We start from the raw sequence: 17,676 nt of genomic DNA on the forward strand, positions 1-17,676 counted from the left end.
TAATACACCAGGACTGTCCTTAAATGATACAGTTCATGTTACTAACAATAAAGAGAGTTTTATTATTTTATTAGTATATTATTATTATTATTATCATCATCTTTTTCTTTCTTTCTTTCTTTCTTTCTTTCTTTCTTTCTTTCTTTCTTTCTTTCTTTCTTTCTTTCTTTCTTTCTTTCTTTCAAGGTTGGGTTATAGGGATATCCTAAACTAGCACCAACACATAGCACGCGTGTACTTTGAGGAATGCGCTTTACGTGTGCATTTGTTTTCCAGTATATAAGCATTGAGGATTTACGTAGTATATTAGTACATTAAATACTCTTAAAAACAACTAGAAATGAAAAATTGTTGTGTTCCTATATCTAAAAACCAGGGAAAGCTTTTTGCCTTCAATCAGGTTCCGAAAGATTCTGAATATATGCTTTCAACCTTAAAATATATAACCAACTAAATTCCGCCTCAAAAGTGCTAGCTATTAAACAAAAAAGAACTACTACAAGTAAGGAATTGCTGGCTACAGTTTAATTTTGGAAGAGGGCAAAGAAATTTACACCTGCATTTTACAATGGGACGATACTAGGCCTACGTAAACTCTCGATTAAATGGGATGATTATTATCCAGGTTGAACATCTACTGTTTGAATGTCCTATATTTTACATGCAAAGACAATACCTTACTGTCCATGCTCTAAACTGTAAAATAACCTATGAGCAACCAATATGCACTGTTTTTCAAAAGCACTGTTGCTACGAACGTTTCGTCAAATTCATACATCTTATATATTCAAGGTTATAATTTCATCTTTATCATCATGATAATCCAAAACATGTATTAGACTAGATGGTCTGTTAAGGTCTCACGTCAGTCCAACTCTTAGCAGGGCGACCAACAAATTTTCTTTCACGAGGAGCGTACTGCGGGATTTGTTTCGGTATCAGTGTTCTATCCATCCTTTTCAAATGATTAACATATTGTAATATTGATTCGACTTTGAGTTATTTCAGGATATCATTATTTCTTTCGTGGTTCCATTTTGTGTCTCATGAAGTCCATCTCGGCAGCGATTAAAACTGTCGGGCAAGAGTTCTTTTTTAACTGCGATTCGTGTATAACTCTAAATAAATGATGGTTTTAAATTGTATTTATTATGCATTATGTTTTTATAAATTTGGTAAATTTATTTTGTATATCAAAGTCATGTGTAAGTGATAATGAATGTCCAAGGTATTTAATATTGTTCATCCTTTCCAATTATCTGTTACTGACGTACATCTTGCTGTGTGTATATATATACATATATAATATATATATATATATATATATATATATATATATATGTATCTGTGTGTGAGTGTATGTATGTATGAATGTATGTATGTATGCATGTGTATATTTATAAATATATGTCTACATGTTGTTATATTATGTCTACAAATGTACATATTTTAGCGAAATGTCTTAATATGATCTACAAGTTCAACATGTCTATTCATGTATAATTTCAAGCCTTCAATCAAATTAATGTTTATTCACCGTATGTATCTATATGTTATGTCTCTACATACGTAAGTAAGCATGTATGTATGTATGTATGTATGTATGTATGTATGTATGTGTGTATGTGTGTATATTAGCTAAGTGTCATAATATTATCTATAAGTGCAACATGCTATTCATGTTAAATTCTCTATGTTTTTCGACTGTAATTTCGAGACATTAATCTAATTAATTTATATATGTTACACTCTTACAAGTGTATATTTATTGTATGGTAGTCTGTAAGTTTCAATTTGTTATGATTAGTTTAAAATATAACCCTAATATACTATATGTAAAATAGGGTTTATAAATATGGAATAAATACTACTACTACTATTATCCAGGACGATCAGCAGTGACAAAATATATAGGCCTATATATAATATAGTCTATGTCTGAAATAAGGAAGTAAGGGAGCCTTGACTCCAAAAGTCCAGTTCGTGAATAATGCCTTTAATGTAGACTAACTATCAAAAATCAAGTTTTAATTTAAAATTTTCAAAATTATCCTACATATTGAAAACTGCATGTCCTTAACCTACAAAACCCACGAATAACTGTGATACTACTTCGATCATATTTTATCACACTATTAAAAATTCCATTTGATCTTTCTGCAACTAGAGAAAAAATACGAGCCCGATAGTCCCTTCCATATAGCTATATATAAACACATTGATGGCTGCATATCCTATTTTTTCGCGTACAGTACTTACTATACTAATGATTAAAGAGACAATATTCACCTTCCACAAAGTTCCTATTTTTTTTATTCGTGCACCTCGTTCTCAAAGTTCTCGTTTAGGTTCATAAACATTCAATTTACTCGTATCTACAGAACATTCTGCATGCTGCAGATTTCCCCATCCATTTCTTAAGGGAAATCGCTCAGCATTATACAAATTTACGCTATTATTTATTGTAAATTAAATTAAATTAAATTGAATTATGAGGTAAGAAAATACTGAATGAAATTAAATTATAGGCCTACTAGATTACAGAAAATAATATAAGTATAATTTTGACACGCACAGAAAACCAACAAACGGGAGAATGTAATGAACTAGCATATGACATAATATAGCACTACAACATGTTGTGCCGCATGGAATGCCCCTGTTATCTAACGGTAAAACTCCGCATAAGATATCGCTATTGCTGTCCCGTTTCGGTGCTTAACTGAATCCTTTCATTTTTTCGTTGGTCGTCCCAGGTCACGCTTTTCCACAGAGTGAAAAAGTATGCTTTTCGTTGTAGCCTGTTTAAGAACATTCTTTCTACATGATAATGCCACTGTCTTTGATAATCTTCAATTTCGACTGCGTTCTTTATTTTTAGTTTAACCCTTATTCCACTACTTTTAATTTTATCTAACAGTGAAACATATTCGAATAGTCTCAGAAATCTCATCTCTATAAGCTTTTTATCTTGGGATTTTAAGGTCCATGTTTTACAGTCACATAGCAGGACAGATCTTGATAAAATATTATAGTACCTCTTTTTACCTCCTTTTGACATATTTCTTTCCCTTATTGATCCTATCCAAGTAGCGGATAAGGGAATACTCTCCAGGTATTGAGGGTATCGGGGAAATGAAATACTCGGGACGGACCAAAAAGTCTTAAGGGAAGGGAATCTTGATGGAAAACCAAGGGGTAGATGGGATTCCACAGCCGCGGAGAAGGCAGTCCATCCATGAGAAGGGACACTCCTACATAAAACCTGAAGGCTAAGATAGGCTCATGGGCTGCAGTGAAAGTAGCTGACCAAGGCCTGAGATTAAGTTCCCTGGTTCTCCAGGTTGGAATTTTTTCAGAAGGCCGGTAACATTCTAAAATAATAATAATAATAATAATAATAATAATAATAATAATAATAATAATAATAATAATAATAATAATAATAATAATAATAAAACTGTAATTCAAAAGGTCAATTTGAAGACTGAGAGGAATTGATACAACTATTGACGACACCGGTATGAGAACAAGGACCACACTTTTGGAAAACGTAACAATTACTATACATATGTGGGTCTGATTCGAAAGTGCTCGACAGTAAGCTTACTAGCCTATATCAATTAGAAGCGCAGAAATTCACTATTGGTCTTGTAGTCTATCCAGGTCGATCTTTGCATGCAATTGTCAACATGTGTTTTCAATGATCCCATTAATACGAGCTGTTATCAATAAATAAGTTGAGAGCGTTGCGCACAATAATTATTATAAACACAGGAACTTGCGCGTGATAGATTGTGCTAATATATTTTGGAGGTGTACTTCGTGGAGCTGCTCTGCTTCGATCTACACTAATTCAAACGTCAGTATTGTCTTATCTCACACAGCCATGCCAGTATTGTGGTCAGTGACATAGAAAAATATTATTCGTAATATATTTAGATGACATTTATATAATATAAATATTAAATTAACTTTCAAAACTCACGATGACTTAAAAGCCTTGGGCGATGAAATGAAAATATCTTTGATGTTTTTGAAGGAAACCGCTAACCGGTAAAGATTTTCACTAGCGACCAGTTTTGAAAGTAATTTTCATTCTTTTAAACACATTTCTCCTGCTTTGACTCCCCTTCTAAAAAAAAAAAAAAGATTGCCGCTAACCAACTTAACTTTTGACGATGTAAATGTCTGTTTTTAACAGGTCACTTCGACGTTAGTACTTTTTTCTCACTTTTCAAAAAAGATTTAGATTTGTAATTTTTTCTATGCTTTGCTGGGACATTGACTTATTAATCATAAAAATTGTAACGCGAGTGATTGGCTATCATAGAAGCTATGGCATGATCGTCCTTCTCTACTAGCTGCAAACGGCAACGAAAGAACCAAAATGACGAACGATTATACCTAGTCTTTAGAGAGCACTTGGTCACTGTGAAACGAAAATTCAAAGAAGATTGCTAGAGAATGAATCGACCTACAATATTCGGATTTTCTTGGAAGGATTTTTGTGAGGGAATAATCTCTCCAATTATAAAAATACGAAATTTAACCGGACAGGGAAAAATTTGGACGAAATATATAATTATACCAGGAATATTATAATAATTAGCCGAATCAATAAGGTAAACGAAATTGTTTAACAAGGCGAAAATTTTCAGAAAAAATTATAATTATATCAGTACAAATATAAAAACTTAACAAAATCAATAAAGTAAAAAAAACTTCTTAATATGACGAAGTTATTTCGAACATTTCACAAGAATATTCTTTTTACTAATGGCGTGTACTTGACTTTTAGTCATTCGCCCATATGAAGCCAGTTATGTAGACCAATTTACCGACAGAGTCGTTGCCCAGGGTGCACCATAGGAGACTGGTCTACGCTACACCCGCGATGAGATAACGATGGAGATTTGTTGGAATGCCACAAGGGGAACCGGAGCTCCCGGAGAAAACCCCTGTATTATATGGTCTACGGTCTTTCCCAGCACAAGTTATAAATCAGAGGTACGCCGGAGATCGAAGCCTGGTATATAGGATTATAAGTCTATTGTTCTAGCAAAAAGATATTAATAGTTGAGTATTTTAAAACAAACTTTGAGGATGTCAAAAATGTACTGAAGCAAGAGGAGGACACTTTGAACATCACTTGTGACACAGGTAAGATGGATTTATTTTCATTTTTAAGTTGTTTACAAACATTTTCCCGCTAAACAGGGTTTAGAAGCTAACGTTACTACAGTAGAAATGGCGGCTGATTTTGCCGTAACAGATAATGCCGCTGAGCTTGCGGTGTGAGGGAAAAGACACATATATAGGACATGTATTATTGGTGGTGGTGGTGGTGGTGGTGGTGGTGGTGGTGGTTATACAATACAGATTCCTTATACAGTATATGGCTGTCGTAGCAGGAATCAGGCTCCGAGCGACAAGTCCAGCATCAGCCAGTAAAATGCTGCCTACAGCAGCGGAAGCAGAAATGGATTATGAAATGTAATTTACAGTAGATGTTGAAAAATGTCGTTCTTCCATTCCTATACAATCTTGATAGGGCTATCGCGATAATATGTTGTCACTCACTCGTCTAAGTTCTTCAACTGAAATTCTCCTTATTTCATGCTCAGTATTAGCCTGCAGTTCCTTCAATATGTGCGGATTCGTACGAAACACTGTGGCTTTCTTCAGTTAAAACTGTTCGTGATTTGTAAAAGTTAATTTAAAAACGGTTCTGCTCGTTCTGCTCGAAGATGGTTTACTGAACTTTGCAGCGCTCCCTTCAAGAAGTGCTATACAAAGACTAGTGACGAAATTTGAAACCATAGGTTCAGTGTTGGACAAAAAACATTCTCAAATACGAAAAACTTAAACGGAGAAAAGACAAAGTGTTTTGTACGAATTCGCAAACATTAGAGAAAGTCCAGGCTAATATTGAGCATGGAATAGAAGAATTTCAGTTGAAGAGCTTAGACAAATGAGTGGCAATATATTCTCGTGATATCATGCTTGTATACGAGCATAAGGAAGGACGACACTTCTGGCATCTACTGTAAGGTAGATTTCATAATCCATTTTTGTTTCCTTCGTTATAGGCAGCATTTTATCGGCTGATGCTCGATCTCAAATACCTTATAGGCCTAGTAAGGTATTTGTCGATCTGTCGTCCGGGAGCCAGCAGTGGCAGTAGCAGTAGCAGTAGCAGTAGCAGTAGTAGTAGTGGTATCTGTAGCGGCGGCAACAGCAGTAGCAGCAATAGTTTATTTCACTACGCTTTCAACTGCAGAAATTATTCAGTGAAGAATAGCGTGTATCCAAAAAATATATATATCTTCCGAAATTCAAAACGTGAGGTTGTACACAAGTTGCCTTGTAGACTATACTATAAACAGTAAAAAAAAAACAACGTCTCTGATTACATTTTTTTACCGAGCCGCTGAAGGTCTAAAGATTAGCGTACAAAGTAAAATTCTTTATTTTTTTTATTTTCATAATTCTTCTGTGCGTGGTCAGTAGGGTTTAAGTCACTTTCTTTTTTGCAGTTTTTAGTTTGTGATAAATTATTAAGAAGAAAAACTGCAGTTTTGATTTGGTATTACGGACTTGTGTCTGGTGGAATAGCTACAAGTCATGATACTGTAAAATGATCAACTTGCCTTAGTCTTACTTGCTAACATTTTGTCGATATTAACGGATTATGTCGACATACGTATGCCCTTAGTATCATCACTATACCAGTGATATACTGGAGAAATATTATGTTGATCACTTAAATTTTTTTTTTGTGCTTGAACTAATAGATGTCAAAACTGTATTAATGAAGCAGCTTATAAGATTTATATTTCCACTGTATATTCTAGAATATGAAAGAATAACATTAACGAGTAATTGAAAATGTTGTAAGATATTTTGCCGTAGAAAGAAAATTGTTCATCTAGCACAAAAGCAAGCTCACATTGATAAAGGTAGGTAAATGTTTTTAATGGAGTATTTCTGTAGATATATATATATTTTTGATATAAAATGGAAAAATTGACTCGCTCTAAAGATTAGAATCAAATTAAAATAATGGTTTCAGTTATTGATATTTACTTACTATATAGAATTGGTTCTGTGTGGGTTACTTTTTGTCTACTACAATAAAATTTTCTTCGAATTTCACTTCTCACAAGAATAATAATAACAGTACATACATGAAGGATATTGAATGCACTGAATTCCTATGAAATTGTTCAATTTATTTACTGTTATAGATGAATTCTGTGATGATAATGAAATATTTCGTTGCCCCCAGTCGAACTAGGGAAAATTTCCAGATAATACATTATTGGAGGAAAATATCTGATTAAAGATCACAGAACAACCCAAGATCCTTGCTCCCAGATCTTATGGATCGAGACAAAACTTACACCCCAGGATCAGAAAATGAAAGCAGTCTGAAGGAATTAATACATAAGACAAGAAAAAACAGCTATTATTAAAGTCTCCTATAATGGTTCAGATCTGCAAGAATAGCACATTATGAAAACAGGTCCCTCGAACTGTAGTGGGCAGATCTCCTTCCAAAGATGAAGCAGAGCTTTTTTATGAGCGATGGCATTGCTGAAGCCAATTCTTCGCAACTCCTTGGGCAGAAGCGGTGCACATATTGAACAATTCTTTCAAATACTGAGAAATCAAAAGTTAATATTAATGGAAAGGAAGTACATGCTAGGAAAATGAAACCACTTAATCTATTCTGGTTCTGAAAAATGATATTAGAGAAAAAACGTTTTCAGAATATTGGAGGTTTGATACTCATGATAAAAGAGTTGCATTTATTGCAAAACATGTCACCAGTAAAAAGTAAAAACTATCAGACTTAGAAAGGAAAATGGTTTAAAAATAAAGACTATTACCCATTATTACAGTTTTGAGATCAATGGTCAGAAGTTAGTTGTAGTATACCACTATGCAAATACCTGTTTTCCCAGGACACTGGATAAATAGGAGAAATTTGTTAGACATGTCACTCAGAATAAGAAGTCAAGTACTACTGAAACATCCCCAGCGACGGACGTGGAAAACATACCTTAGAAGATTAGAAGAGTGAGGAAGAATCGAATGAAGTGCAGTTGTGCAATTTATTTACTGAAGAGAGGCAGACTAGAGTAATACAATAAATACAAATAAATACAAAATACAAATATAATAAAATAATAATACCTATACAAAAAATTAATTATATAATAATGTTTAATAAATTTGAGAACCAAATGAGCAGTAAGAACTCATTTTGTCTTTCCCTTCTCGTGAATTTTATTATACCAGAACCTCCAATATACAGGGTGTTTCCAGGCTAGTGTTACAAACTTTCAGGGGTGATGGGGAAGGGTACATGTATCAATTTGAGATAAGGAACCATGGTCCGGAAATGACCGAGTCGAAAGTTACAAGCAAAAATAGGAAATGGAATAATTTTATTCCTATTTACATCTTATTTATGTGTATTTATCTGTTCATTTTACACATACTGTATTCATCAGACGTTATTTATGTTGTCTACTTACAGCATCCCATTCAGTGCGCTGTCTGAGGGGTGGGGACAGGAAACTACACTAAAGCAATGCAGATAGCGTAATGTGTAACGGACATGGTCGGTCCTGATATGCACGTCTGTAGACAGCAGTGTATGTGTACAATTTGCAGTGTCCAGTCGATCAGTCCTAGTGAAATGGAGGACTACACGAGAGAGGAATATGCAGACCTGATTTTCGAATACTAATGAGCCAATGGGAACAGTAGACAAGCTCACAGATTGTATCGAGCCAAGTACCCACGTAGCAGACATCCGGCCCATACCATCTTTCCACGACTGTTCCAAAGGATAAGGGAAGGAGGGCACGTGATGCAAAATTACAATTCCATTTCCACACAATCATTTTTGCTTATAACTTTCGACTCAGTCATTTCCGGACCAGGGTTCCTTATCTCAAATTGATACATGTGCCCTCCCCCATCATCCCTGAAAGTTTGTAACACCAGACCGGAAACACCCTGTATAAGCACTGAAAATTTGCAGAGTATGGTGTATGAACAGGAATTTGGTGAAGAAAAGGTCCATTTTTCCCATGCCACACAAAATCGGTCGAGAGACTGGTAAAGATAGCGATGCTTGAGCTATGGTTTGTAGTGAAAAAGAGAGACTCTTTTATTAGGTTCACACTGGATACAAGAAAGCTACTCCAATCCTGTGATAAGAATGTAGATTATTTTTCACGGAGAACAAAATAAAAATAAAAATGGAATAAACGAACAATAAAAGCAAAGAGTAGTAGTTGGGTGGGTGGATGGATGGAATTCGATAGCAAGAATCTCTTCGAGATTGTTTTGGGTTGATGCAGCGTATAACATATTTTGTACCCTTTATTTTGAATTCCTGTCATCTCTTGAAGCTTAAAAATAATACTCCTTTTATTTTATCTCTCAACAATAACAAATCATAGCAGTCTACATCAACCTGTAAATACGCTTATGTTAGAAAAAATAACATAATAAAAAAGAACTCCCCCCCCCCCCGCGGCTCGGTTAAAAGTGTTTCTAGGAGGTCAAATTTTTTATGCGAAGCGTTGGCTCCATTATCTAACTTCTGCGAACCATTAGGCTAAATTTTTAATTTCGTAAAAAAAAATAACGGCCTTTTTGGATATGCTTTAGTGACGAATTCAATATGGGCGAGAAATGGTCGAAAAAGTTTGCCTGGAGCCCTGTAGCCGGGACAGATTTCCTTTACGTGTCGTAATTTTACAACACGAACTTTGCAGTTCCACTTCTCTTCTGGAGGAAGGTTGCTAAGAATTTTATCGTCATTTAAAATCCATTTCTGTAGGCTGGGTTTAAATTTGCGAACCTCTGGTCCAACGACTATTAAGGACGACTTCTCACTGGTAACCTGTTAACGGTGTGTTTAAGAATACACTATATATATATATATATATATATATATATATATATATATGTATGTATATGACAGAGCAGAAAATACAAGTTAGGATATTTCTCTCCGAATATGATTTCGGATCGTTGTAGGTGTGATATGATATTGGATACTGTTGCATCCGGAAAGTTAAACGGTCTATGTGAATGTAGGCCTAAGTGAAACGCGAGATGACATACCTAGAATATTGCTGACACATGTAACTACGTTGGATGCACCTTCACTGTCTGCTCGCTTCTCTGCCACGACCATGCTCGCTACGACTGGGCATGACTGCTGCATGAAACCGTCCAGCTCTTGGAGACACGAGGATATTTTCTGTGGTAGTGTGCCCCCTGAAAATGAATACATATTGTGATATCCGAGACAACTATTATGCACGTGGTAATCGACTCACTGAGAATGAACAAAGCATTGTAAAATTTTCTGAACTCACCTATCACAATTTCCGTATTCTTTTCCTGCATCTCTGCCACAAGACCCACCTCCCCCACGGCACCCCACTGGACGGCAAGCCCTGGGAACCCGTCCCTGACTCTGGCTTCACAGATGCGTTCCATGATGGAGTTGCTCATGCCGTAATTAGTTTGTCCAGCATTTCCACGCCCACAGGACACGCTGGAGAACACCACGAAATGGCGCAGCTGAGGGCACATCTCTCGGGACAACTCATCCAAATACAGGGTAGCATGTGCCTTGGGTTTTGCAGAAGCTACGAAATCTTCCTCAGTCTGGTTCTCCAAGAGCGCATCTCGTAGCACCTGACAAGTGTTCGCAAACAAAAACACTCAATTAGAATAACAATGATAGGCCTAGGCTTGCTTCTTGTTTGAAACGTTCATTCTCGAAGTACAGTTGAGGTCCTCCTCGGTATTATAGCGATTTTTTTTTTGCAAACTCAAAAATCATACGTCCAATACCAGACAAGAGCGACAGATTTTTGCAGCTGTGTGGACCATTCTTTCTTCTTAAATTCAATGTAGTGAGAGTAAAATAAATTCCAATAATCGTACGAAGAAGATTCTCTCGAGCTTCACAGACCGGACAGGATTTTCATTCTTAAGGATTCAAGATGGTATTTGTATATAGAAAACGCATGTTTACTGTTCTTGAATCAATTGAGAAATAAATTAAATGAGTTGCCAAGTTCCCCCCCCCCCCCAGATTACTAAGTTTTCAAGAAATTCATTATTGTACGTAGAATTATTTCCACTTTTCCTTGCGAATTATTTCGAAGTCCAGTAATCTTACATTAGTGTTACTTTAAAATTTTTGTAATTACACAATAATAATAATAATAATAATAATAATAATAATATAATATGAGAAGTCATGAAATATACTCACACTTAAGAAAAAATAATTACATATATATTTAATTGGTTTATTTTACGACTCTTTATCAACTGCGATCATCCAGCGTGTGTGTGAAATGAAGATGAAAATGCTAACGAAATGAGTCCAGGGTTCAAGGCCGAAAGTTACTCAGCATTTGCTCTGAATACGTTGAGGGAAAGCTTAGGAGAAAAATCTCTACAAAACTACTTGTCCCAACCAGGATTTGAACCCGGGCCCGTTCGTTTCATGGTTAGACATGCTAACCGTCACTCCACAGCGGAGCGGTGGATGCATATACCGGTAGTAATTGAACCGCACAATTTATAAATGTGGATAATTTATTTTCCTTTCTTCCTTTCTTTTCATTTTTCATTTTATTTGTTGCATTACATAGATCTTACATCCGCATTGAAGCTTTAAGTTATGGAACAAATCAAGAGTTATTACTTCTTTGCGAGACGAAAAAGAAACCTAACCAAGTGTCAGGATAAGCGGGTATTGAACCCAAGCCTGAGAGCAGCTCTGGATCAGCAAGCAAACGCCTCTGTCTGCTTAGCTACACCAAATTAATTTTGATATTGCAGGCAATGCGATATGTATGCATTTCAGATAGTTCGGTCTATTATCTGAGTACATAAATTCAATATTCATATTGAATGAGAGTTCAAGAAAATGAACTACAAACGGTAATCTCTTGGGCCAGTATTTATATGCACAAACGAAGTTAAATAACTGTATCAACCGTGTCACGTGTATGCAGAGAAGTGCAAAAAGCGGAAACACAGGGTGCTAAGAAATTGTTCGTTTCGCCTAGAATACATATTAATGTATCTAAAAGCATGACGAATTTAAATGACTTCGAAAACACACCATTGACTTTTATCCTGGAATTGCACACATCAATTTAAAGGTGAGATTTCTTAACACATTATTTATTAATGTATTAATAAATTATTTATTATTGTATTACACTGTTTTTTTTATTGAGAACGAATCCTGTTATCAACACCGGCCGCCCATCCCACCCGCCAGACGAGATCGGTGGAGCACACATCACCCGCTCTGTAGGTTTGGCAACATCACGCTTGCACGTTATTGGCTCTCGCGAAAAGTCAGAAGATTTGGACTCCACTGTAGTGATATAGACCATTGTTCCAACCAAGAAATTCATTGTTGTAACTCGTGTAGAAGCGCCTCTGGTACAGATATTGAAAAACAATTTTGTGACAGTTGTGTAACACTGTATCCATGTATTGTGGGTCCCTATCATCACGGCTTGGCGCGTCCTCAGGTTGCGGACAGAGGAGACGGCCTCTAGATATGTAGGGTAGCTGCGAATATATTGAATAAACAGTCGTGGACAGCCGATAAGGGGTGGTCCTCCAGCTTGGAGGTTGGGTGAAGGGCTAACAACCCATCACCGTAAAAAACAGCTTGTTACTAAACCTTACAATAAGCCTCGGAATGTGACTGATTCTCTGGCACGACCACAGCAAAGGAATAAGGTTATGAGATTTGGAACTTGGAAACTAACTAGTCTTTACAGAACAGGTGGCATGTAGCACGTATGGGCGAATCCAGAAATGCATATAGAGTGTTAGTTGGGCGCCCGGAGGGAAAAAGACCTTTGGGGAGGCCAAAACATATATGGGAGGATAATATTAAAATGGATTTGAGGGAGGTGGTTATGATGATAGACTGGATTAATCTTGCACAGGACAGGGACCGATGACGGGCTCATGTGAGGGCGGCAATGAACCTGCAGGTTCCTTAAAATCCATTTGTAAGTAAGTTGTAAATGTGTAAGACTATATAGAGTATTATTCCATTAAAATTTCGATTTTGAAAAATTGTAATATAGACCGTTATTCGGCCCAACGCTTCAATTACAGAGGTATCAGAACTGTTATTAACGTTAATGCATGCAGACAAGTCTTGATCGGTGAACTAAAATATAAAACTCTGCTTACAATATTGTTACATGAGAAATCATGTTGTGAATTAAATTGATGTTGACCTGAATACATCTTAGCACCCGCAAATGATTTCCCGTAGTCTCAGGGATCTTAATGCACATTACGCTGGGCGCTGGATTGGTAGACGTGAGTCAGGTGCTTGGTAGAGATGGGAAAAGTTATTTTCTCGTAACGGTTTCAACTGTTCCAGTTCCTTCAAAATACTAGGTTCAAAATAACAGTACCATATGTAACTACAAGGTGCACAGCGGTATCTTGGAACCGCACGGTTGACTAGTATCTGATGGAACAGTACTATTTCGGAACAGGTATGTACTACTAGTATATAATGTAACAGTGGTATTTTGGAACATGCACGTACAACTAATATGTAATATAACAGTGGTATTTAGGATGCTAAATGATCAAATACTTCCCTGTATGCCGTATGATGAAGTATGTCATAGCGAGCCGAGATGTGAATTCATGGAAAAGAAATGTTTTCTAATATCAAATTGAATTCGTAGATCAGGTTTATTCGAAGCAGGAAATGTAATGCAATTTTAAATTATTTGTAAATTTTATTGGTCACGAAATTCGAAGTGGATCCCAATTGTAAATAAAACCTAACCTATTCTTTCTCTTCTGCTCAGTTCAAGTTTACAATAGTGTTCAATTTCTCCAAAATTTAGTAAATGAAAGCTATAATCATTTCTACAGTGCTAAAATTCATATTAATACCGTCATGAAGAGTAATAATCTCACTGTAATGAAATATGAAAATTTACCTTTGTATTTTTGTAAATAAAAAAACTTCGACAATAGTCATGTTTCAACAGAATTTAGTTTAATTTCAAGAATTGGTAATTAAACTAAAATTGTAAAATATTTGTAAATAAAATATAACCTATATATTTTCGTCTCCCTTGATAAAATTCGCAATGTAATTACTATACTCTAAAACAGGCATTATGCTAATAATTGTTTGACAGAATCCTATACTCAGTAACTTTAGTTTCAAGATAATGTGTACATATTTTAAAGAGGCTCTTCAGATCTTTACTACTTATCTTTCACTTTAGATTCCAATATTTCTTTCAGTGCGACGAAAGGATTCCCAATTCTGCTTTCAAACAGTGACGCCAACTTATATGAGCTCGTGGGATCCGAGCCCACCCAATAATTTATCACGTTATCATTATAACAAGGAACTGTTCCAAAATAACCATTACGTTATTTTTTCCCCACCTCTAGTGCTTGGCTCTCCTGATTTAAACCCTCTGGACTTTCACCTCTGAGGACACTTAAGTCTTTGATGTATTCGACTGCTGTGAGTGATGAACTATCTCTCCGTGCGCGCTTTGTGGCAGTGTGTCAGGCAGTACGTACTTCACCAGGCATGTTTGATCCTGTTGAGCACTCCATGTGAAGACGAGCGGAGGCCTGTATTCAGGCAGGAGGAGGTCATTTTGAACATTTCATTTGATACGTGAATAGAGCGCTCCAACTAGTAAGCCTGATAACTCTGTAATTATACATTTCCGGACCACGTTGCAATACACTTTTTTCTTCTCTCTATATGAGGAATGCATTCCTGACGTTTTGATACACACAGTATGCACAATACCTGTTATATGCAGGAACTGAAATATGCAAAATATGGACGATTAACTTTGCATATCCATAATCACAGACGTTCAAAACATGAATAAAGTGTTTTTGCATGATTTTCAACTAGCCAGTAAAAACATATATTTGAAAACGAATTCTGACCCTAGTAATATCATTTGCAGCACGTCAAAGAAACTAAATTGTTGGAAAAAGTACAAACCACTTAATAAAGTGAGCCTAACTTTCGTGAAATCCATTTTTTTTATCTTGAGTTCTCGAAAAATGGACATGAATTTATAGGCCTAACATTATATAAGAAAAGTAGTATGAACTCTATTTTTAATTGGTTTGTTACCTGCACCAAACATAAAGGATTCACAAAGAATTTATTTCCTAATGTGTTAGACCAGCGGTTCCCAAACATTTTCAGCCACGGAGCCCTTTTTGAAGCAAAAGTTTGTCGTGGAGCCCCAAGAAATGTTTACTTTTTAGTTTTATCTGTCTACGTTCTATGAAGCATATTTCACACGATATATAAACGGAAGTATATATATATATATATATATATATATATATATATATATAAAGGAAACAATAGTAAAAAAATACTGGATATAATTTATTTAAATCTACAAAATGATATTAGCAAGTAGTTAAGATATTTAAAAAAATGTTAAAATGTTACATGTACACCCGACGTTAATGTGAAGAACGTGCCTGTTTCTTGCGACAGAGTCTGTCAATGTCCGGTGTTATAGAAGTCAGTTGAAGACGTATATCGTCTTCTGTGTCCAAAGAAGTTCGATATTTTGTTTCTGTAGCCGTGTACCTCGAAAAGGTCGTTTCACTGAGGTACGCAGTATCAAAAGGCAGTGAGAGAAATTTAGCTTTTGAACTTAATATCAGAAGATCCTCCCCTAACTTAGTCCAAAATTTGGGAAATGGTTTGCTTTTAAATGATACCTTACAGTGGCTGTTCGAAACCATGTCTATAAGGACCTCATATCTGAAGCAGTGAGGGCTGCTGGTTTTGACATCACTGGAAATAGATCTACAATCCACTCATATTTCTTTAGAATCGATTTCTGAGTGTCCCTTGGAAAGTAAAAATTCATAATTTGAAGCAAATTGTCAAGGTCTTCTTTCATTATTGCTATGAATGAGATATTCATTGTTATATTATTTTCTTCTATCAAGTTTGAAATCAATGATAAACGTAAGATCCTTATTGTCGGCGCTTTCTATGTAGAACGCTATCTTTTTCTTCAGTGCGACAATTTCGTCATCAGCATCGAATATAGTCTTCCGTTTACTAGGACATATGCAAAACCAGCTATTTGCAAGTGAGATGAATTTTGGCAAATGAGGAAAATTGTGTAAAAACTTATCCACAGATGCTAGAGGCATGATTTCTAGTTTAAATAATGGGGAAAAAATATTTCGTCTGTCTTCCTACAGCTCAGAAATATATGATTAATAGGTAATTAGTTATTTTGTATATTAATTTGCAAATAGCAGGTTTTGCAGCCGAATAGAGCAATTAGCAGGATTTGCAACTCTGTAGGTAGCCATATTAATGATACATTAGTTTGCAAAACCTGGTATTTGATCAATGTTAGCATTTTATCTTAAATAATCTGTCGGTAGAAGAGAAGATTCTTATTTTCGTTACATACCTAAATATTATTAAACATACAAACAAATATTGTACTACTAAAAGAAGTATAAAAGGAGGATAGGATACTAATATTATAGTTTGAATGTTCCCTTATATACTATTGTTTGTGAAAAGTGCAACACCCAGAAAGAATGGCCCGAACGACTCCAAACTCGTGAGATGTGTAGAACAGAGTACTACCAATAATTGATTACGTTTCCAGAGAGATGGCATACACATAGACCCAACAGTGACGTCTCTTGTGTCACCAGCAAGGTCAGTGTTATGCTTTGCTCAGTCAGTGCAGAGCTTCCAAACAAAGTGGAAACGTCAAAGCTAGTGCAGGTATGCCTCGTCGCCGTGGAAGGGCGCAATATCAGCACGTGAGTTCGAAAGGAGCAGAATGGTTGGTCTCCGGGAAGCGAGTTTGTCATACCGTGACATTTCGGCTCGTACAGGGACGTGGCGAGGATTGTGCAAGCCTTCTTCGAAGAATGACGGGTATCACTGCTCCCTAGCTTGCACGTTCGCCAGACATGTCGCCCATCGAACATGTCTGGGATATGGTTGGTTGGCAACTTTTTCGTCATGGTCTTCCAACACCCATTCTTGAAGCTTTGTGGCCTCGCATACAAACTGCGTGGAGGGAGAATCCCCAGGAACATATCCAGGCCCTCCTTCATTCCATGCCACGACGCTTAGAGGCCCTGATTGCAGCACATGGAGGCTTCACTCCTTACTGAAATCTCACGGTCACAGATCAGATATAGTTCTGTAATTCTAACCTTTTGTGAATTGTCATATATCTAATCTGTGGTATCAATTTTATTTCAGTCACATGTATCCTTCTTAGTGTTGCAATTTCTACAAACATCAATACAAAACGTCCGGTTCTTCCTCATCCATGAGTTCGAAGTCTACTACATCCGTATGTTCATCCTCATCTTCACTCAGGTCTGCAACAGCAAGGTCGGTGTAGAAGGTCAGGTTTGCATTCCGTAACCAGTCCTCTCCGAAGTGCAATTCCAGAGGTCTTTCAATGTCCCTGATTTTTGCTTCTTTAAGGATGACACCCATTGGAATGGAGTTTGGAATGTAGTACTTTTGGAAATGTTTACCTTTTTGTTTAAACTTTTGGGTTC

General features: G+C 36.1%; 1 protein-coding gene across 1 annotated transcript in view; it reads right to left on the bottom strand.

Moving 5' to 3' along the window:
• LOC138695710 (fatty acid synthase-like) overlaps nucleotides 1–17,676 on the bottom strand; it is a 183,340-nt gene that overhangs the window by 25,982 nt on the left and 139,682 nt on the right. The window contains exons 29-30 of the mRNA XM_069819825.1: nucleotides 10,410–10,734; nucleotides 10,153–10,308 (exon numbers count right to left, since the gene is read on the bottom strand). Coding sequence (XP_069675926.1) covers nucleotides 10,153–10,308; nucleotides 10,410–10,734 — 481 coding nt within the window. The remainder of the gene's footprint in view (nucleotides 1–10,152; nucleotides 10,309–10,409; nucleotides 10,735–17,676) is intronic.

The sequence above is a fragment of the Periplaneta americana genome, chromosome 3 (genome assembly GCF_040183065.1).
Source record: "Periplaneta americana isolate PAMFEO1 chromosome 3, P.americana_PAMFEO1_priV1, whole genome shotgun sequence".
In the NCBI taxonomy this organism is placed as follows: Eukaryota; Metazoa; Arthropoda; class Insecta; order Blattodea; family Blattidae; genus Periplaneta; species Periplaneta americana.